The sequence below is a fragment of the Peromyscus leucopus genome, chromosome 13, assembly GCF_004664715.2.
Source record: "Peromyscus leucopus breed LL Stock chromosome 13, UCI_PerLeu_2.1, whole genome shotgun sequence".
Taxonomy (NCBI): domain Eukaryota; kingdom Metazoa; phylum Chordata; class Mammalia; order Rodentia; family Cricetidae; genus Peromyscus; species Peromyscus leucopus.
In genome coordinates, this window is record NC_051074.1 from 18793608 (window position 1) to 18818204 (window position 24597).

The following is a 24597-nucleotide window of genomic DNA, read 5'->3' on the forward strand; positions in this document are numbered from 1 at the left end:
AGTTCTCTTTTTTAAGATCTCTTGTATTTTTCTCATTCCCATTTCCCCCCACATTTTAATCCATACATAAGCCTGCTAGAAGGCTGGAAGAGGTTCTCTTAGGCATGAGGTAGACAGTGCAAGACCTCCGTCATCAGTGTGTGTGTCGTGATGTGCTGTTCTTCATGGCTTTGTTAAACAGACCACCAGATGAAAGGTAAGACTGGCTTTGTTAACGGGCACAGGTATGTTTCTGGTGTATCTAAAAGCCAGGGCACATAGAAATGAGAACATTCCTTATATTTTCCCCAATAATCTAATATATACATTTTTTCCCTAGAATTTTTCACTTTTATATGGTTTAAAAAAATACAAAACTTACCTTTGAGTTGGCTAATAGTGATTGTCAACTTGACAGGATCTAGAATCACCCTGGAGATAAACATCTGGGGAAGCCTGTGGGGGAATTTATAGACTGGGTTGAAAGAGGTGGGAAATCCCCCCTAATTGTGACTGGGTCCTGGACTGCAGAATAAGGAGCCGGTGAGCTGGGCACCACCAGGAACTGTCCCTGTTCCCGCAGGCTTCTGCGGCGTGGATTCCCCACCATGAGCGGCTGTATCTCACGGACTATAAAGTACAATAACCTGCTTCCGTTCCGCTTCCTTCTGTGAGGAGGCAGCAGTAAGAGAAGTGCTCATACAATACTGAAAAGGACAGTGCATGCTTTATTGTCTTAACTCAGAAATCTTCTGGTCAAATCACAATTTGTTATTTCATGGTGCTAACTAACATAAAGTATAACAACTCTAAAACAAAAGAATGTGATAAGCCAAAATTTCTATCTGATAATGTCATACTGGATCAGTCTCACTGACATGTTTATCCTACTCAATCAATCAACCTTAGACTAACATCCTTTCAAGAATACGTGTTCCCTTCAGCACCCTCGTCGGGGCCCTGGTACGTAGGTTTAAGAATAGTATGTTCAAAAGTATGTTAAAATACTAAAGATACAATTAATTATACATATTTAAAAATAAAATTTTATGGTAAGAGTGTGACTCATTAATCAAGAAGGCCTGTAAAATACAGCAGACACATTGACATAAGCTAGACTGTTTCTTCTGATTGCCACATAGTGATTTAATCTATTAGATGTTAGAGATCATCACAAATCCTCCACTTTGATGTCAAATAACAACAAATGCTTTTTTTAATTAAAAAAGATAATTTTCTCTATTAATATATGACTTTGAGTTATAAAATTTTTCAGTAGGCCTAAATCTTTTTATGGTGTATATTTATGGAGGTGTGTATGTTCATTCATGTGTATGCATGTGTGTGTGAGGTCACCCTCTGCTCTCCCTTTGAATGTACAGAGGAAGGTGTATGTATGTTCATGTGTGTATGTGTGTGTTATTGGTCTCCTGCACTACCTTTGAGATTGTGAGAAATTAATGCATAGTTTACCTTCAGGTTAAAATTGCTACTAGAGTTATATTTTTCAAGTGGTGCTGAGGACTGAACTCAGCCTTGGGTGTGGAAGGCAAACATTCTGTTACCAAATTGCATCTCCAGCACTAATTATATAAGTCAAACAGTCAACATAATAAGCAATAATCTACCACAAAATATACATAGAGATGTCTATAATGTTATATGTTTAAAAATAAGTAGAAAAGACAAAATTAAATACTGCCAACTGGAACAGGCAATAGAGAGCAAGCAAGGGTACAGGAGGACTACAGCAAATCTGAAATGTGTTGATCTGGGTGCTGGTTCTTGGATTATGTTCAGTTTATAAAGTTGTGTGTCTAATAAGTGTACATTTTCTCCATTATATATCATATACCAAAAATAACTTTTGAAAAGTTAAAAAATAAAAATCTTAGACCATTATATATGTTACTTAGAATATTCTGTTCTTTCTGTATTTTATAAATTAAAACAATACTGTCATATTCATATATATATATATATATATATGTACACACATAAAATATAGAGGTGGATCTTGGCAGTGCAGTGCAAGGCTAATTATTTCACATTTAATTTGGTGTGTTTAAATACATGCTCCTGTGAAAGAATTAGGAATAACACTGCATGGCTTCCATAAGACTTAGGTATGGCTACATGAACTGTTTCCTATGGGACATTTAAATTATCAGGTGAACATATGATCAAAAACCCTGGGTGGATCATTTCCAGTATGCTTTATTTGAGAGAAGACCAAATTCTCCTTTCTTAAAAACCAAATGTCCCTGGGGAATGTGTGTGCATCAATGTAACTAAAACCTACCAAAATTTCTGAAGGCTTTAATAAATTATTCAAGACCTTTAAAATACTTACTTTTGAAAAATGATATGAGTTTCATACTAAGAAGTTCAACTGATCTGGTCTCATTTAAAGTTTAATTTAATAGTATTATCAAATAAAAATAAATACTATTAAATTAAATAAATAGTATTACATCAATCAGCATTTAAATTAGTTCTGTGAAACCTACTTAAAGTCATAAAAACAGTCAAAACTTCTGTTCTTAAACAAAGTAAAAGTTCAGGAGACGGAATGTGGAAAAATGAAGATATGAAAAAAGGAGGCACTCAAAGGTTAAAAATAACACAAGGCTGATGAAGTCCAGTGCAGACCCGAGTTTGTACAAGACGGTCCATTACAGAATCGCCCTTCCAGCTGAGCAGATGAGCAGAGACAGAGGAAGCTCTTCTCTCTGTGACCTGCCATGGCCCAAACCTCCACAACCTAGTTATGTACAGATGCCCACAGGCCATGAGGAATGAGAGGCCACTATGTACAGATGCCCACAGGTCATGAGGAATGAGAGGTCATTGTGTACAGATGCCCACAGATCATGAGGAACAAGAGGTCATTGTGTACAGATGCCCATAGGTCATAAAGAATGGCAGGTCACTGTGTACAGATGCCCACAGGTCATGAGGAATGAGAGGTCATTGTGTACAGATGCCCACAGATCATGAGGAACAAGAGGTCATTGTGTACAGATGCCCATAGGTCATAAAGAATGGCAGGTCACTGTGTACAGATGCCCACAGGTCATGAGGAATGAGAGGTCATTGTGTACAGATGCCCACAGGTCATGAGGAACAAAAGGTCACTGTGTACAGATGCCCACAGGTCATGAGGAATGAGAGGTCATTGTGTACAGATTACCACAGGTCATGAGGAATGACAGGTTGTCACATGCACATCTTTCATCACATATTGCCGGTCTGAACTATGAAGCATTCCTATCCAAATTCAGGCCCCCTTCACTACACCAGCCTAAAAATCTTCATTCTTTCTGAAATGTCCTGATTACACCCCAGCTTTCACTTAATTTTCCTTTTCAGAATTGCTATGATATTTGAAAGATAACTTTAATGGGAGACTGTGTTACAAGTTCAGCTTTCATTCTTGTTTGATGGGATAAGTAAAGGGTAAATTATAACTACTGCATTTTCCTGTTGTATCTTTACACAGTAGAAACAGTTAGCTTACCTTTATATGCATATTTAGCAACAGAACCTGGTTCTGAATTCAGGCTGACTTACTCCAAAGCAATTAAAGCCCGTACCCTGAAGGCCACATGATTTTGGAGAAGACTATGATCCTTATCCTATCACCTAAAAACTGTGGGGACTTTCACATGCTCACACGGTCACATGTTCACATTCCTGGTTACTGGCCAGAGCTGGGACTAGAAACCACCTCCTGGGAGCCTGGGAGCTTTGCTCCAAGCCTCACTGAAAACTGAAGCTCAGAGCTTTCGGTGACAAGCAATGGTCACTAAGTTGATAGCACAGTATGGTGGAAAGGATGTGATTAGATGTCAAAGGTGCAGGGAAATTTAAATCATGCTCCTGCTAATTACTTTTTATCCTTTGGGAACAGAGGGCATAATTCTGTTTCAGTGTAACGGTAATAACAAATATGGAAATTCTACAGGGCTGGAATGATGGCTCAGTGGTTCAGAACACTGGCTGTTCTTCCAAAGGACCTGAGTTCAATTCTCAGCACCTACACAGCAGCTCACAACTGTCTGGAACTCCAGTTCCAGGGGCTCTATCGCACTTGGCATTCACATGGAGCACATATCTGGTACACACACACACACACACACACACACACACACACACACACACACACACACACCAAAAGAAAAACCCATACACATAAAGCAAATAATTTTTAAAAAGAAAATCTATAATTAAGATTAAATGAGCCAATGAATGCTAAACTAACCAAGATCATCCTCAAAACTAGTCTCCTGGTGCCCCTCACAACCAATTTATATGTAATCATGAAATTCTATATTCTAATTATTCTCCATCAGTCCACAAACAGGTTCATCATAAAGCAAAGTCCTCCATAATGCATCTAATCCACAGCAACTGTGGTCTCTCTAAGCATCTCAGAGAGGGACAGTACCCTCCACTATCCATCACTTTTAAGAGTATCCTGTCAATGACATCCTGAAAACAACATCAAGAATTCATTATCATCCAAATAACACAGGATTCACCAGAAGAGGGGAAGAACTTAGGAGGCCCCCTTTACTTCTGTCTGCCTTTCCTCTAAGGTATCAGGTGAACAATCGGCTGTATTTATAAACGACAGTGCAGCTGAGAACAAAAGGAGGAGATTATTTAAAAAAAAAAAAAAAAAGAAAGAAAAGAAAATCTTAGAGGGTGAGGTAGGAGGTAACTTCAAGTAACTGACTAGGTAGATAAAGGAATACTCCAGTTACCATCATAGTGAAAGAGATAAAACCTAGTTTCAGTGACTGGCTTCATATTTGCCACAGATAAAGAAACTCACAGTCATTCTCCCATCTTATTAAATTTAGAATGAATCTACTAAAGGTGGTGAATCTAGGGCTACCCTGCCCAGCACAGGAGACAAAAGGCCATACAGTTATGGAGCACTTGAAACATGGGCAGTCCAAAATGAGAAGTGCTGTAAATGTAAAATATGCACCATGCTTCAAAGACAGTATGAGAAAAAAATTCCATAAGTAATATAAGTTGACTATTGGCTAAAGTGACAGTATTTTCATTATACTGCATTAAATATTATTTAAATGAATTTCACCAGTGTCTGTTCCTATTTTTTTCAATGTGATGTCTAGAAAAATAGAAATGATTTCTAACGCTCTCATCTGTGATTTGCATTATGCTTCTGTAGGACGGGGCTAGCTTAACAGTGAGAATTAAACATACTGCATACAACTAGCAATACATAACAATTACTCTCTTCAATTTAAACAGGAAGGGCTGGATTTCATTAGGAATTCCACTGGCAAAATGTAATTGAGAAACAGATGTTTATGTGACGCTAAGAAGAATGTAATTAGCATGTTCGAGAGCTACAATAAACATTTTTACCTTTTAATATCAATGTCCACAGATACGCAATTTAAAGAATTGAATTCTAGAGGCTGGGGAGATGGCTCAGTGGATACTGTACTTTCTGTGCCCGAGTTAGGATCCCAGGACCCTCAGAAAGTCTGGCCTGGGAGCCTGTGTCTGTAATACCAGCACTGTGCGGGAGGGGACAGGTGACTCCGCAGAGGGTGTAAGCAGAAACGCAAGCTCCAGGTTCAATGAGAGACCCTGGCTCAAAAACTAAGGTGGAGAGGGACGGAGGAAGATGTTTGCAGTCTATCGCTAGCTTCTAAACATGCAGGCACCAGAGAATGTGTGTGTGTGCGCGCGCGCACGTGCGCGCGCGTGCGTGTGTCTGTGTGTGTGTGTGTGTGTGTGTGTGTGTGTGTGTGTGGTGGAGGTGAGGTGGAGGACAAGGAATACACCTTAATTCTAAGTAAAAATGTACATAGATTTAATATAATTCCTCATTCTAAGAGTTTCATAACTGAGGTATTTTAACCTTGACATATAAATCCTAGGCAACATATCACAGTAGCTAGATATCAATAGCAAAGTACAACATGTAGATGCACACCCAGGAACCCTTCCTCCAAACAATCCCAGTGTCATGCTGGCTCAGCTTGCTAATCTCTCCTCAGCGACACCTACTCTTCCATCACTGCTGACTTCGTCTCTGGAAGGTAAACTTGTCTCTCTGCTTTCTGCCTGCACTGTCAGAAATTCCCAGGGTTTGTAGCACAAAGTCTAACTCTAGCAGAGCTTTTAACGCCGCATTGTAAGTTACCTATACTCACCACTCCTGAACGTGTCAAGATCCGTTCTCAGTACTGCAGGTGAATGCCTGCCCCCGTGAGGGGAGCTTGCTCACAGCTCCACAACCCCTGCTTGCCTGCATTGCATGTAGGCTAGTGAACTGGGGACGGACTTCTCTATACTGTCCAGGTAGCTGATAGATAGAATTGCAAATCCCACCCATCATATTATATTGTAAATGTCTACAACCTACTGGAGAGTGTTTTTAGAGCAAGTAAGTAGGATGAAATTAAGAACAAAGATTTGTTCTGGGGATTGTTGGGATTTGGTGCAGGGTCAGGCATATACTGCCTCTTCAAGATATAGTTGTCACAAAAATCATAAAGAACAAGAGGTTATCAACTTGAAGATGGGGGGGACATGGGAGAGAGCCAAGGGAGGGCATCTGGGGGTAGCTGGAGAAAAGAAAAGGACAGGGGAATGTGATATAATTCTATTTCACAAAAAAAAAAAAAAAAAAATTAAAAGAAACTGTCACTACCCTCTACCACCCTTGTCCAGTCTCTTAGGTACTAGATACAAGACTCATGTTTTCTCTCCCTTTTTCTCCCAAATTACATTTATTTATTTAAATTCACATATTAATTTAGTTTATATCCTAGCCACAGTTTCCCCTTTCTCCTCTCCTCCCAGTCTCTCCCTCCTACCCCCTATTCTCACCCCCAAATTCACTCCTCTTCCATTTCTACTTGGGAAAGGGCAGTTCTCCATGAATATCAACAAAACACGGTATATCAAGTGCAGTAAGACTAAGCAAATCCCCATGCACTAAGGCTGGGAAAGGTGACGCAGTATGAGGAATAGGGTCCCAAAAGCCTTTAAAAGAGTCAGAGACAGCCCGTTCCCACTGTTAGGAGTCCCACAAGAGGCCCAACCTACACAACTGTAACATACGCAGAGTGCCCAGGGCCGTCCCATGCAGGCTCCCTGGTTGTCGGTTCAGTCTCTGAACCCCTATGAGCCCAGGTTGGTTGATTTCTTGTGGTGTCCTTGACCCCTCTGGCTCCTACAATCCGTTCTCTTCCTCTTCTGTAGGATTCTCCTAACTCCACCATGGTTGGGTGTGGAAGACTCATGTTTTCAAAGCAAGTGGTATGTTCCAGCACAGGTGAAATGCTTTTAAAATATGTATGTATTATGTATGTATGTATGTACGTATGTATGTATGTATGTATGTATGTATGTATTTTGCTTATTTATTTTGGTGGTGGGGACAGAGCCCAGGGATGGCTTTGCAAGTATTCCACCAGTGAGCTATATCTCCAGTCCCGTGTTTACTTATATCAGATAGCACATGTGGATTTCAGACAATATAATCAGTAGTTCTGTGCTGAGTTCCTTCTCATCCTCAAATCTAAGTTTTCTAAATCAACCACTTGAAACTCTTGGCTTTTTTTTTGATTCTTCCCTTCATTCTCAGATTTCTAAACTACACACATTTCCATCTCCCTTCATCCTTCCCCACCTCTCTCTCCACACGAAGATATACGCAAAAGGAAGTAGTCTATTCTACTTCCATGACATCTAAATTCTTGTTCTCGTGGATCTACTCATAATAACTATGTAACAAACACACCTTTGAGAGTGGGTAAGTGATGCACATGCTCTTTGGGACTTGAATGTGAACTGCTGAAGAGCCCAAGCGAAGAACTACAGTAGCATACCAATTGAGTCCAAGGTAGAAGGAGATGGTGACAGACAGGACATGTGGGCAGCAGAGAGGAATCTCACAGAGTCAAATGTCAGCACACCCTTGACACCAATACCATGTGGATGAATTTGGAATCAGATAGCCTATGTTCACATTCTAGCTCAGTGATCTTGGGTAAGTAACTCACCTTTTAGTCTCTCAGTTTTCTTATCTGTAAAGTGGATCTAATGTTCTCCACATCCTGATCTGCTGTCTTTTATGCTCTCAAAACGAAAGCTTCATTATTACTGTTCAGCATATACAAAGAACATTAAAGCAGTACCACCCTGCTGGCGTTGAGGGAAGGCTGACTTTTGAGTTTACCAGAACCTTGCCATCTACTTGGAACTGAGCTTTAGCAGGTAGGGTACAATGTGAAGAAGTGGTCACACTTGACAATGGGAACTATGCCAGGCTAAGGAGAGTGGACTTCATTTGCCTGTGAGTACAGAACCCTTTAAGGAAACTGCATCTCTTCTTCATGTGGACACTCACTCAGAAGCCAAAATAGTATTTAACAACTAGCAAAGACACCTGACTACTATCGAAATTTAACATTATGTATTTGGTGGAAATGTAGCATCATTTGCAAACAGAATCATTCCACTGAACAATGTATCTTCAGCCCCGTATCGACTCAAGACAGTGAGAAGAGGTGTTACATACCACACAGTGACCTCACTTTCAGATTCCCATGCTGCCTCACTGTGCTGATGTTTCGAGATGGGTTAAAGCATTTAAATAAGCCATCTATTCTTAAAATGTTCTATGAATGAAACTAACACCTTTTTAAGATCTTTCAAAAATGATCTGCCTTGAAAAAAACAGTACAAAAAATTATTTTAATGCATTTGATAGCAATGGGAAATATAACACAGACTATGATTCTCACACTTAAACACACAAGTGCCAACCTCAACTAATTTTAGAGTATGAAATTATGAATTTGTTGTACATATTTTCATTAAACTAATTTGCAAATTTAAAACCTCCAGGCAGCTAACAGCATTATAGTGTTGATCTCAAATACCTACACACCCCCTAAGGATAGAAAAAAGAAGAATTTCTCTTCACATGGAATGGCAGATTTAGCTAGTTTTGTAATTTTTTTATAACAACTGTTAAGAATTTACTAGTTTGTATCCAATTTAGAGAAAATAAAATGATTGGTTATGAAACAAAGATAGTTTGTATGGATGTTTCACCTAAGGAGTTATGTTAAAATATATTCTTCACTTAGTCAAATATTTGTATCTATACTACTAAAATCTACATTTACTATTGTAATGAGAATTGACTTAAAATTCTGTAATGATGAGTCATTTAATTTGAAATGAATTTCATTTTAGAGATTTGGTTTTAACTTGTCTTATTTATTAAAACCCATTACATCACAGAAATGAAATTATAGGATATTATCACATAACAAAGCTTGCACAATAAGCATGTTTCCACCCTTTGAAGTCTGGATAGTTTCACACACACACACACATAAAAAAAAAAAAAAACCCTGAATAGGAGGATGATAGGAGGATGGAGGGAAGGGATCAGTTAGACAGGGAAAGGAAAAATCTCTCAGCATGGAAAAGAGGGCACTGTGAGGGAGCTGTGTGCCAGTTTCTGCATATAGAAAACTGGGGCCTTGGAGGATCCAGCATTTTCTAAGAGCTAGTGAGACTGGAAAACCTTCCAGCCCAACCCTGTCAGATGCCACCAAAATTTCTGTCCTCTGTGATCTCAGAACTGGGAGCCAAGCTAGTGAGACATGCATCCTGGTAGGATCTGCAGCTTATCATGTGGCATTCTTGCAAGTTTCCACTATTACTCTTATTAGCTAGGAAGATTTGATTCTGACTCCTCCTCATGCCGGCTCTAAGAGCTCAGGTACCACACAGAGGCTTACGTGTTTGCTGAACTGAACAGTTGTCTAGAAGTGTCCTATCCTTCTTTGGGGGATGCTGGTCAGTGTTCTGCCAGGCTACCCAGTGTCGGCAGAGCTACAATGTAACTGTCAATGACTTTTCTCTCTTTCCATTTTGAGACCAGACTGATACAATGGGCAGAAATGTGTTCTCAGCGATCCAACTGCCTGGTGCGGGTTGTTCTTTCCTCCCACATCTTAAAATAAAATGAAGGAAAACTAAAGAGGTGTGGTCCTGCCAATCCCGCTAGCATCACGGGCTGCAGCAGAGGGTTCGGGGTCAGCCGTGCCATGCTGTGACATCCGTGTCCTCTGTCACAGGGAAACAAGCTCTACTTCTCAAAAGTAAAGCACTAGGCATGGGAAGGATGGATGTGGACTGGGGGCAAATATACGTCTTCCAATAACCACAAAACGGTTTTAAAGTTAAATCTGAAGTTGACTGGAAGCTTCCCATAGTGGGCAAAGAGCTACGAAATCTCTTCTTTCGGCATTAGAATTTGTCTTCTGCCTGACCCCCAAGTCTGTTCCCGTGAAGAGGAAAGGAGTGTGCTGATCGTGTCCCTAAGCAACACTGCTCACACTGCTCAGGGTGACAAAGGCCCTGCCTGGCTGCAAAACCGCGGAAGTGTCAGTGAGGATACCACTCCACCAAGTCCTCAGGGCTGAGGTTTTCTCCCTGGAAACAAGAAGCTCTGTTCCGTACCACCCTGGGAACAAGCCTCCCTTCATCGGTCAGGTGAGCAAACAGGCATCTCTGACCGCTGGGTAAACTGAGGCATGGACCTTGCAGGCTCCTGCATTAGTGGACTAAAGGACAATGGCCTCTAGTAGGCTGACTCCAGCCTTCTAGTCCTGAGTGAACTGTTCCAAGGGCAACCTGGGAAGGCTCACAATGCCTGAGGATAGTCGAGGCACCTCAATGTTTAATTTTTAACATTTTTTTTTTGTTTGGGAGCTTCAAAAATCCAGGACAAACAATTCCTTTCCTATCTTTCTCTTTTGTCTTTTAATTGTTTTTAAAAATAAAGGCTCACTATGTAAACACTTGTCTGGCTTCAAACATGGTATCCTCCTGCCTCCAGCTCTCCAGCACAGAGACTACAGGTCTATATTGTGATAACTAGCTTAAAACAACATATTTCTAAAGGCATGAACAATTGGAAATAGGTTATTTATTCATCTGCAAAACATTTTTAGAACACTCATTGTAGCTGTTCTGTGGAAAGTACTCCCCCACCGTTGCCTACATTAGATAGGACATTTCCAATCCATACAACCTCCATTAACAACTCTGACAGAGAGAACACTGGGTTTAAGGAAATGTTTGCAATCCTGACACCTGTTTTTCCTTTGCGAAGAGTACACTGTGCTGGGCTGGTTATGGGACAGCTGCTACATGCCAGTCTGGCTGTCTAAGAAGAACGGCAGGATCAAAGTGACAGAGACTAGAGTTAGATGCCTGATGGACTTTCAATAGACAAATTCATTGAAGATACATTTTGTGAACAGATCCAACCTGGCTTGGTCATGGTGGCAATGACAGGTGTGAAGGAAAGTGACGCATCGAGCATACCCAAGCATTAGCTGAGGAACACCATGAATCCTGAAGCATTTTCGGGCCAGAGAAGACCAGTAATGGCTGTAAAAGCTCTAAAAAATGCTGAAAGCAAACGTTCTATTCTGCATTTAGATTAACCCATTGAAAAGAAAACACTTACACAGAAGCCAGTACAGAGAAGCGAGGCTTTGAAAATAGAGGTACTATGGATCAAGGTTTATAATCGGTATTACATACTTAATTCCTTTTACAGGAAGCAAGGATGAATCAGGAAGAGACACTAGGCAAGGCAGGCGGCAGCGTGAACATGCAGCACATCATGTGTTAAATTGAAACAGCCCCCGAGTTCAACTTTCTTCACTGTTCAAGGGGAAAATCTGCTGCTATGTACTTCAGGATAAAGGATTTGCAACTATATGGTGCTTGAGAAATATGCTATTGCTGTAATTTAACTCACTGTATGTGGGCTTCAAGATGCACAGTGGCATTCCAAACCAACTTTTAAAGAAAATTGCATGGAATTTTCAAGACATCAGGAGCGTTCTTAAAAGTTATGCAGAGAAAACGGATTTTTGATAGTTATGAATTACATTTAGTGCAGCCAGATTGTAGAGAACGCTCTTTTTGCCTCAGTATGGTTAGAATTACTGTTGACAAAGTTTTAATTTAAATTTTCAAGGATTTAAACTGGAGAATATAGGTCACTGAATTTTCATTCACTGCGTAAGTGTCACTAACAGCAGAAAGCTAGCTTTGTTAGTGAGGGACAAACTCTGGCCCCGGAGCCCAGCTTTTCTGTAGTAGTTGGGACTGAGTATGTGTTAGTTCGTGAGAATGACATGGTTCTCAGTCACTCAAGCACTCAGTCACTGAGCATGCACAGTTAGCAACATGCCCGGCATGCAACAGAAGCTCAGTTCAGAAAATATTAAACGCATTTGTGAGACAGACCAGAGCTCACAGAAACCATTTATTACAATCACAGGCTGGAAGAGATTCCACCATTCCTAGCAGATTATAGATTCATACAGATTTATAATAGTAGAAAATATACTACAGAGCTCCAAAGTATAATTCTATGATTGCTAACTGGTCTCTGGTAACCAAAATAAAAAAACCAAAACAACCAAAAAAAAACAAAAACAAAAACAAAAACAAAACAACAAAAAACAAATATCTATAGGGTCCGCACGTAAAACACATTTAAAGGAGCCTTACTATACATCAAGAAACCACAAGAACTTACTTAGAAATTAGCTTTCTAACTTAAATACTGTCATAAAGAAACTGATCGAATAGCACATGATATTAAAATGAAAACCCCTTTCATGAATAGAAATTTAAAATTTGTATTGTTCATAAACTAAGACCCAATTACCAATCAATAATCTATCAAGCAAAAGAGATGAAATTTTGTGCAAAAAGCTGCACAGTTATGTAAAGGATATGCCCTTCCACACATCTACACTGGGTGGGAACGTTCTCTCTTTGCTTGTGTGCTTGGGGCTCCTGGTTCTGAAGGGGCCTCAGCAGACTGTCCTTGTGCAGACAAAGAAATAGGAAGGACATTGGATGCAGGAACAGGAATGTATGAGCTAACCATGTATGCACAGCCTATTTTGGGAATTTGTTTTGGTCCCAAATATTATGAAAGTAAATGAATGTGACAGCAGTCTAGGGGATCATATATTTGGGTCAAGGTGGGTGGCTTTCCAATGGTACAGGTCACAAATATGTAAGCAACCGATAATCATTTATATTGGTAAGTACTAGGGACTCAAACCTCTAACAGGAAGGAAAGTAAAAACTACGTGTGAATGTCAGCAAGCTTGGTAAACTTGCCTCTTTTCTTGACATTTAGGAAAATATTTTAATTAGAATACGAGAGGGAAAGATATCTGAATCTATACTAATTTATAGTATTTTAGAAACTGAATCATTTGCAAGCTTTGATTGCAAGGTGTGTTGGAAAGACAAAGTTGAAAATGAACACTGTGAGGATTTCGCCCAATTTCTTATGTAAACCAGAGCAGACGGCGTGATTCTCAAAAAAGCCAAGTACATTTGCCTCACATAAAATAAGACTGATTGAATTTCAAGCTTTTCACTTATTTTATAGAGCTAAAAATTAAGTTCCTTTTTGTTGTTCAAGATGGGCAGCAAGAATCGTGTGTGTGTGTGTGTGTGTGTGTGTGTGTGTGTGTGTGTGTGTGATATGCATATTACTATAACATGTTTATCTAGCACATATATCACTATTATTTTTTCACTTAACAGGTAGTTCACACTACAGAATCGAAATAACTTAGAATATTGAGTATTTGCTCCTCGTGTAAGTTCAGGGTGTCCTTGCAGATGACGACGCCTGGCCATGACCTGTCCCCTACGGAATGTCTGCTCCTCACTCTAGAGCAGCATCTCTGGGACTCTGATTCTCAAAAACAGCTTTCCAGGACTGACTGCAGAGGAATTTCCAAAAATACAGAGGTCAAGGAAGGGGCTGGATCCTATTAGGGGATTATTGTGAATTTTCAAATCTAATAGTAGAACAGAACAATCTTTATGGGAGGAAATAAAATATCTTCAAAGCCAAACTGTTTTCCTGGAGAAGCTCCTAAAGCCATATGTGAGCAAAGAGGAGATAGTAGAAGGAGAGAGAAACAAGTTGTGGGGAGTAAGGGAGGAGTGAACCTAAGTAACAGGGTGTTTATAATCTGCCAGCATCAACCATCAAAAAGAAGGTACATAACTAGTTTCCTACACAGTTTTCTTCTGCACCAAAGAATTATTTACCACGTGAAAACACAATGACCTGTAATAATTAAATTATATCAGTGAATATAATTCATATGACAAGGATAGCTGTATATTACACACACACACACACACACACACACACACACACACACACACACACACACAAAGAGAAAAGCATCAGACACTCTTAAAGATGGCGTGAGTTTTGTTTTGTTTATTCCCCCTTTCAGTTTTTAAAAGTCTCCTTTTCTCTGCGTGCTCACAGTCACATTCAGCGACAGCCAAGTCACTTTCAGTATGAAATACATGGCACATGGCACAGAGGCTGAATCAGCCATGCCAACTCAACTCAATTGTTAGAAAAGTTGAAAAGTTCAAACTATTTATTAAATGTCATGAGATAAACCCTTGAAGAGAAACACATATGACAGATAAATTCTAGGTGATTGAATCTTAAAAGAATGTTTTAGAATAAGGGTTAAAATGAACAGTTGAATACCAGAGTTAGAAGTAAGTTTGATTTATTTAATAAAGTAAATTAATAAGCCAGCCTCTCTGCACATGAGAAAGTTCTGTTTAATATCCACACTACAGAGAAATCATCAAGAGGTTCTGTTTCTTTGGAAGATAGGAGGTAGATTGATTATTCCTTCTTGTTCTGTAGATAACAAAATCAGCACAGCTGATGAGCCTGAAAAGGTTGAGACCATCTCCCTCAAGACATTCTCCAGGGGATCCCACCATAACAGACTGGTTTCCTACCCTTGAGCAGATCATTTACTGACAGGCCCAGCATGTCATCTATACTTGGAGAAAGTAGAAATGCACACGTGTTTTACAAAGCAGTGGTTCTTTGGATGATGAAATTTATTGAGTCATAGTTATTGCAGGACAAGGAATTTGAAGGGCTGTGTGGGAGAGTATGTAAGACTACATAACTTGAATAACCTGACACTTATTTCCCAGTGGTTGGATTCAAAGTTCCAAGCAAAACCTGAAAGTAATCAGAGAGTTAGTGGAGTCGCAAAAACATAAACCCATCTCTCCTTTTGTTTTTTGCATGTGCACATGTGCACGCACGCACACACACACACACACACACACACACACACACACACACACACACACACCCGACACACCCAGCTCTATCTTTCCTTCTTAAGTCCCATCCATCCTCCAGCATCAAGAACTGAGCTGTGAATGGGGAGAGGTGCTGGGTATTCCCAGATGATGATGCTTTAAACTGGACTTTGCTGAGTTAGAGAGGCTGTGCCTCTGTGAGGAACATAGTCGGGTTTAGGCTGGACTTCCTAAGCCAAAAACCAACAATAGACATTTCAGGGTACAATTAGACTTGAGAAGTCCACTAAATAAACCACCGATTTTAGGGAAAAAAGGCCCATCCATGTGTGAATCTCGAAGTGATTCCCACAAGTCAGGCATGTCTTTACAGAAGAATCGACATGGAAAAAGTTTCCATGACCAAAGGCAGGACTGTTTGGATGTCAGTAAGAAAAAAATCACGGCCCAGCTGAAAATGATAGTGAACAATAACTTATCAGTTACATTTGAAAGGTGAAATAAACAAGTCAGGATCTTGAAACTGCTAAAGAGATTCTTCAGACCTTTCCTCCACAAAGACAAGAGAGCACATGGAGGGAGACAGAGGCCTGATGCTCTACAAGACGGGAACCTAGGTGCTACACCCCGTCTCCTCGCACTCTTATTTCGGCAAATGAGGGACACTAAAGAGAAAGTAAAAGGAGAAGGCAAGACGACTTTGCCTTTTAAACATGTTCATTAGTGGAAACTGAGGTGGTGACACTCAGGCCTAAGAGCCTGTGAGTTTCACACCTGAGAAATATGGGAAGAGAACAATTAGCCATGCTATTTTTTTCACGGCACAGTTATGGATTTCCAGATAGGTATGCATCCTAAAAACATGATCTGTTATCCTGTGTTATTGGAAATTGGTTTAAAATAACCATTTAAATGAAGAAATAATACCTGCCTGAAAAGCCTAAGAAAATCTGAAAAGTCACGAGCTGGTGGAGGCAGCAGAGTGGCTGTGCTGAGATCTGTCTGGGCTCAGTTTGCACATCTACCAAGAAGGCATAATGGTTCTAGGTCCTCCTCAAATTCATTGCAAAATTCTATAAAAGGGACTTAAAACTTCATTGATTCACTGATTTTACTACATTTTATTTATTTATTTGTGTGTGTATGCACGCGCGCGCACGAGCGCATGCATGCCCACCTGCTCACGCATGCCACCTGCTCATGCCTGCCCACCTGTACACGCATGCCACCTGCTCATGCATGGCCACCTGCCCATGCATGCCCACCTGCTCAAGCATGCCACCTGCTCATGCATGGCCACCTGCGCATGCATGCCCACCTGCTCATGCATGCCCACCTGCTCACGCATGCTGTGTCACATGTGTAAAGGCTGGAGAACAACCTGCTACAACTGGTACAAGGGAGTCCTGGAGACTGGAATCGGGCCCTTGGGCTTTAGGCAAGAGCCTTTACCTAATGACACATGTCATGGGCTCCAGAAAAGTTAAATTGTAAAAAATTATACAAAAATTCAAATTCAGAAATAGTTGGGCTGAGGATGTGGCTCAGTTGTAGGCTGCCTGCCTAGCACTCAAATCTGGATTTGAGTCCTGGCACCAAACATACTGGGCACGGTGCACACAGCTGTCATCTCAACACTATGCAGTGCAGGCAGGAGGATCAGAAGTTCAAGGACATCTTCAAATACATAGTGAGTTTGGGGGAAGCCTAAGCTAGAGGCCCTGTCTAAAAGAGAAAAGGGGAAATATTTAATACATCAATGAGTACTGAACATAGAGTATTTTTAAGAAATAATACTCCTGGGTACATCACTGGCCTGTAAGTAGTTATGTAAGAAGTTACCTCAATACTGAATCGATGTAATACTGTAGTTTATAAACTATGTTGAAGTTATACCACTCCAGATCTGTTTCCACATCTGTAGTCTCAAGTATTAGCAGTAACTCTTAAAATGGAATGTTTAAGGAATTAAAGTAATGCCTACAGAAAATATCAAATAAACTGAAGTTATTCTATCATTATTATGACAAAAGTTTACATTTGTTCTCAGCAGAGCTATATACTTTATTAGTAGTTATTACCCAACATGTTTCCCCCTCTATATAATATATGTTAAGCAAAGTTGTTGCCATGGGAATGATGAATTAGATAGGATAAATTGCAACAAAAATTGGAGCTTATTTTGCATTTTCAAATAGACTATTTTCATGAGGTTTCTTCAACATTTGCCTGTGTGTGCACGTCATCATTTTGGATGATGTCTGTTCTTTCTTTAGATTAATCGATGCATACAAACTCATCCATTTAGACACCTGTTCATGCTCCAAGTCTCCCCCAGGGCATCGACCTCAGATGCTCTCTGTTGCTGCCTCTCCCACACATCATTCTCCAACTAGGGCAGTCCAGGATGATTCTGTCTTCTCATACACACTACATCTCACAGACCTACCTTCTAAACTGACACCATCGCATTGCTTAAAATGATGGAAAGCTTATTAATACATGACTATTACTTCTTATCTGCATCTCTATTTTTGGATTTTCCATAACATCCCACCAGCAGTGTGCAACCTTAAGAGCAAAACTTTGCTCAATGAAACAGTATAGAATAAAGCCTAGGGTTAGAAAAGGATTTAAAGATCATATAGGACAAGTGTCTTCCCAGGAGTCTATCTTCCTACCTCTTCCTCAGAGATTTTCTCTGCCTGCACAGATCTTTCAGTAGAGAATTCATTAAGAAAAACATTTCCATGAAGTAGTGAACATCAAGATGTCCTTTTCCTTTTACTGACTACTACAAAGCGAGAAGTCTTATTACTATCGTGGTGTTTAGTGATGGTGCCACAGTGCCACTTACAACCACTCATCCTGACACCACACCGATGAGGAACAATCACAAACCCGTGTGTGCTCACGCTTACAACCCAACAACAACAACCACAATGCTCAGTCTGTGGGAAGTCTGCCAAGAGTGGGAAGCTCTAAGCAGTGAGATGGGAAAGTGGGCGTGTGGCAAACAGGACCCTGTGATTCGGGTGAGTTTTCCTCATCTGTAAAGGGAGACTCCTTGAGTAAGTGTGGTGTTAGAAACAGCTAGTTAAAATGAAACATGGCACTTCCAAAATACAAAAGTAATATAGGAAAGGAACTTTGCAAGTTCATATTTTAGATAATGGCTATGTTAAATGTAGAATTATAGCATTCAGTTACAAAAGTTACTTTAGAACAATTGTATGTATGTATGTATGTATATATTATGTATGTATGTATGTATTATGCATGTGCTTGGAGGTGTAAGACCATTCGTGTGCCATAATTATATAAACAGGTTTATATATCTTGAAAATATAGGTTAGGCTATTTCTTAACTTAAAAACCCTACTAAAAGCAGAGTTAAAGTTCAGTTGGTTATGGTAGTAATTTTTTTCCATAGAGAAAATTTAAATTTTTTATTTTAAAAGTTAAAAGATTTAATAAGTAATTTACCAAGACAGAAAAATACTGAGTCAATATATAAATATTACCTTTCTGTGCATGAGAAAAATCTATTGAAACAAATTTTGAATGCATTTAAAATAGCAAATGCACACAATATACAGAGATGAACTTAACTGCAAACTATAAAGCATTGCTGATGTAAATAAAATCAGTACTACATATATGTAACAGAATTCTTGATACTGTGAAGATGATGGTTCTCCATTCAACAGAAGTATTTTTGAAATTTCATCTTACTACATCTGAATATTGTAGTTTATCACAGCAAATGGCATAAACACCACCAGTGTTCAATCTTTTACTTCAAAGGGGCCAGCTACAATCTTGTGGTGACTAGTAACCAGGGAAGAAAGTCAACTTGTCCTAGCAACCAAAAGTATTTAGATAGGGTATAATTAAATATTTCAGCACATCAAAAATGCCTCAGTGGGTAAAGTCTTTGCAAGAGTTTGGTCCTATGTACTCACATGGTGAAAGGAGAGAACTGACCCCCCCAATTGTCCCTTGTACACTGTAGTACACACACATATACACATACACACACACACACACACACACACACACACACGGGGGGGGGGGGTGAATTCTCATTCATTCATAGTCCTTCATTCTCTCCCTGTCTCTCTTTCAAATAAATATATGTAACATACACCAAATTTCAGGTGAGGAATCAGACCCATTATTTAGAAGAAAAGAGATCATGTTATCTTCTAAACACAGCAGAATGAAGAATAAAGTAGAAAAATAGAGAGAAATTTTTAAATAGACATATAAAAATGGGAATTTGCAAAACAGAGAGTTTAGCATAGTACCATTCTGCAAGCAACAATGAATGCTATTTATATTTAAATAATAGAATGGAAAATGAGAATAATAACAGTAAGCAGTAAAGCATTTTTTTGACTTGCAAATATACATTCTATAGCTCTTCTCTGTCACTTTACAGCTATTAGAGTTAGTCCTGCTGACAAAAAAGAGGTGAATCTTACCCAGCAATCTCAGAGCAGTTTAAAATATAATTTCAAGTGAAACAAAAAGAAAAGCTAGGAATTTATTTTAAATGGACCATCATTGCAGGTAATACATACTTAATAATATGAAAAATAAGATGATATAATAAGAATAAATTGATTTTTGGTATAAGACTTAAGGAAAGAGAAGCATTTTGGCTGTGGGTCTTGCAGTCCTTGTTTGGATTTCTTTTGTCTCTCGATCACTGCTGCTTAGATAATGCATCTCCGATCCTAATTTGAGTGGACTAAGAGCAAAAAAGACCCGGGATCCCGAGAATGGCTGAGAAGGTACAGCTCATTAATCTTTCAGGAGTGGTAGAAGGTCAACTCGGCAAGGGTGAAGCATGGGTTATAGCAAAGCAAAGATCAATCTTAGCAGACTACCCTACCATTCTTCTTTGCTTGGAGAAACAGCTGTATTACTACCCCCAGTCCCAAGCCACGCAGGGCAGCCCTGGCCTCCCAGTCCTTCCGCACTATCTTCAGGGACAGAGAACCCACACCTCTCCCCCACACAGAACAGTGCCTGCACACGGTGGATGCTGACTTTCCGTTCTGAAAGAATGAACACGTCCCAGGCCTGTAACTGTTAGGTCAACGGAAGTGACAGCTCCCAGGACAACAATGCCTGAGCAGTCCAAAAGTCTGTGGCATGACTTGCTGTCAAGCTAAAATGTCCTCAATCAGAGAAGTCACGTGACCAAGAGCGATATTTAACAGGAAAGAGGCGGCTCAGGAGAGCACTCCTGGGCTTCTGCGAGCAACAGAGGAGCTTGTGGAGTGGCATCCAGTGACTTCTACCGGGCTGGGAATGTGTTCGCCAGTAGTCAAAGCCCTGGGCTTGACTTCAGCACTGAAAAACCAGTCAAACACAGCGACCCTGCGGGTGGTAGGGACCCTGTAGGTAAGTGTTTACAGTCCTCTTCAAAGGTTACTTGACAGTTGAAGAATGGAAACAAGAAGATATTTCCAGAGTATACATCTAAGGGTCCTCCGGAGTGCTAAAGAAAAAAGAAATGTGCTAACAACTCTCAGGTAACCTGGGTCCTTTTTACAACTGCCCCCGACACAAGGGTCACACAGGAAAAACTGAGGATGGGGACGCCAATGAAGATAAGAGCTTTCCTAATACATTCCATTTACATGACGTCCTGTGCGTCTGACCTCTGTGAACCTGGATGATATGGAGGGATTCCTACTCCTTGTTCACTTCTTAATTGCATTAGACACTTTTCTGAGTGAGAATTTTCAAAAGAAGTCTTTAAAAGAGAGCAAAAAGATATTAACTGACAAACTATTCTAGAAACATAGAAAGACATACAAGAAACCAGGAGAGAGTTTTCAGGAAGAAATACAGAGAAGAAAGGATAAAAAAAAAAGTCAAGAGAGGGATGTGACTTAAATACGCTGGGATTCTGCTAGACCGTTCTTTCTCTTCCAGAATGGCGCAATGGCGCAGGTCTGTCTAGGAGTCATCAAGACAGCTAACTAACACAAGTGCGATGTAATTAATGTTTCCCACCAACAGGAAGCCACACTTGCGGGAAGAGAAGAGCGGTGTGTGCATGGTGGGGCAGTTTCTAAGAACTAACCTTTCCTAAGTGTCCAATGTACCAGCGGGTACTACACAGGTATTTGTTTATTGGTTTTCAATATCTCCATGCAGAACACATTATGTGGCTTAACAGCCGGCTGAACTAAGAGACTAAGGAACACGCTTTAGGGTTATGAAGAGAAAACAAAAGTAGAACATACCCCACCTCGCTACGTTTCCTCCCCTCCCCACCCTTCCACCCCAATACTTAGTACAACAACTGTTTGCGCCAATAGATGGTGGAGTGACAGGATTAGATTTTTCTTCGGGGAGCCATTTCCCAAGGCTGTGTTTTCCATTTAGATGTTTCTGACTCACTGATTTGTTTATAAATTGCTATCTTTTACCATAAAGATTTGTTTAATTTGAGGAGTTAGGAGTATATTAGTATGACGGTTTTCTGCATGGCAACTGTATCATTTATCAATTTAAATGAACACAACTTTGTAACAGCCTGGGTAGGTGGTGCTGAGCACTATGCCCACATTCAACACCTGTGAGGATCTTGAAAAAAATCATAGATGATGTGCCGGTGAGGTGCTGTTTGTGAGTCGATGCATCCCACAACACTGTTAAAAGTATCATCTTTCCCTATCCAAAACAGGCCCATACCAAGTAACTCAGAAAGAGGAGGCAGGGAGGAAACTGATCAATTTGAACATGCGTAAAGCAGAAATACGTAGTCACCAAAAGAATGACACCCCTGAAGAATAAGGTGTACATAAAAACATCCAATTTTAAATTGGCTTCAACAGTCAAATGGATTAGATCAGCTGTTCCAGTTTGGTTGGATATAATCATCATTTATGTACAACCACAGACTCTCTGCTCCAGTGCCACTACCTACAAGTTCTGCTTTAGCTGGTCTTGAACGTGGCTCACACATTCATGGCTTTCGAAACTCTGCAGGTATTCTAGTATGCAGAGGGGACTGAGAACCTTACCTACATAATTCAGAGACCCAAGTAAACCAAGCTGTGGTGGCAAGGTTTTAGTGTACTGTCACCACACTAGGAGACAAATACTACCAAAACCTGAAATACAGAAAAAGGACAATGTCACAACAAAATAGGAATTGTAACAAACAGAAGAAAAACTCCCAGGACCTAGGACAGGAAAGTGGTGGGAATGTCTGCAGCGAGGCTTGCCTCTATTTGTCCTCCAATAAGACATATACACTACCCAGCTCACTAGACTAGTTACACAGAGGAATTAATTCTCTACTTTACAAATGAATAACTGAGTCTCTAATATGTGAAGGTACTTCCTTAAGATCAAAGAACAAATGAAAAATTTAACCCTAGAATTGTCTCAAGCCCAACATCTTTTCTTTCTCTTCTCTAAAACTTCTGGAACATTCTCTGCACTTGCCAAGTTAACAAGCTGGACAGGAGCTTCATTGTTAAAACAAAATAAGCCTCCAAAAACATAGAGCAATTTTAGTGACATTTTCCACAGCACAGCTCCAGAAGAGTCCTCGAAGAGGAGAAGGAATTTAATCCGCAGCTCTTGGCTATTAGTAACGTGACAACTGGCAGAGCTTGGAGGAAGGGGACATCCCACATGGCTGAAGAAGATCATAAATAACAGATCTGTGGAGCACATGTATTCTCCATGTGCATGTGCTGAGCAGGAGACTCCCCAGGGCCTGGACAACGGGGGGCTTCAGGAGAATCTTAACAGGCATGTAAGTGTCAGTTTAACATGCCAAGAGAGGCAAGAGACTACAGGAAAGGAAAAGGAAGTAACATATCTTTACAGGGTTTAGTTAGGAAAAGAAAACAACATGGAAACAGCATTTAAATATATATACGTATAAATATATATAAATACACACACACATATATATAATCTGAATATTTCTTACTGTTTTTGAGGGAGTAGCTATAAATCAAACACAGAGCTTCACACATGCAAGGCAACGATATGTCAATTAGCTACATTCCTGGACCCTGTGTTGTCCTGTTGTGACCTTATTAGTTTTTCTAACTGGCAAACTTGGGATGTGACAAGGTACTTATCTCCTCCCCAGGCAGCATGGCATTCTAGGATTGGAGTGAGTCATAGCAGATATAAAAGCTAACAATAAAAGACTTAATGGGACATTAATTTCTCTCAAGATAGAAAAATTTCAGATTCCAACGAACAATTTAAACAGTCAGAAAAAAGGAAACAATTTCTCCCTCACAGAATGACAAATATCTGGCTAAAACTGTATACAGGTCAAACACATACCGTTAAGAACATGATGAAAACAGAACAAGGTAAGCAAGGCTTATTTCAACAGGACAAGCCACACTTTATACGACAACACGGTTCTCGCTGTTTACAGAGGGTACTGACACTCACTGACTTACAGTGTTGATGAGAATGGACCCTGCTACTTCATATCCCTCTAACTGTGGATACTCTGCTGACTTAAGAGCCTCTCGAGCATTAACAAGGCTTGCCTTTAGACCGTCAGGCATGCAGTTTACATAGTACTAATGTGAGCAAGCGCACTCAGTGCACTGATTTTATTATTCATGTTTATGAGATCAGAACTTTAACTAACCTGAAAATTATCTTCATTTCCTTCCTCTCCAATCCACATTCTTTAATCCTGTGTGTTAGATGCATATATGGGACTGTGCACTACTCTGAACTCATGCATACATTCATTCTACTGTGGTTTTTAGACTATGATTTCTTTTTTCTTTATTTTTGTTTCAGAAGAATTAGCATAAATGAACACAAACTGTCTCTCTAAGACCATTTTTGATTTCTTTTTAATATTCACCTAAGGGTAAGGAGTTAGGAAAAAGGCTCGGTACATACCATAATCGGTGATTTTACAGGACACCAGGTAGAGCTCTTTCAGGTTCTGTCCCTCCTTTGCGATGACCTCCACACACCTGAAACACACGGAGCGATGGTGTTATACTACTGCATCCCAGTTATATTAGCAAGAGTCGGAACACGGATCCAGAAGAGGTCAGCTTTGCATGCATGGCCCAGTCCTCTGCTTTCAACACCTCGTTCAAGGTGTCTCCAGGAATCTTACATTCTCTGCTTTCACAGTCTCTGCTCTCTTCCTAAATAGTTTCATTAAATCCTTGTCTGACCAGTGTCCTTTAAAACCCAGGAGATGGGAAGGGGGTGTTCATTTAAGACCACTGTAAATCTGGGTACAAAAAGCTGATAAACCCATGTTGTATAATGAATGTATCACATATAAAAGGATAGAAAATAATTAACCAAAATTGCAGTATATAGGTGGATAGTTATTTCAAAGAAGGATAA

The 24597-nt window shown here is 40.0% G+C and overlaps 1 protein-coding gene across 1 annotated transcript in view; it reads right to left on the minus strand.

The window, feature by feature from the left end:
* Fbxl17 (F-box and leucine rich repeat protein 17) overlaps window positions 1-24597 on the minus strand; it is a 450353-nt gene that overhangs the window by 129970 nt on the left and 295786 nt on the right. The window contains exon 7 of the mRNA XM_028874005.2: window positions 24133-24209. Within this exon, the coding sequence (XP_028729838.1) occupies window positions 24133-24209 (77 nt within the window). The remainder of the gene's footprint in view (window positions 1-24132; window positions 24210-24597) is intronic.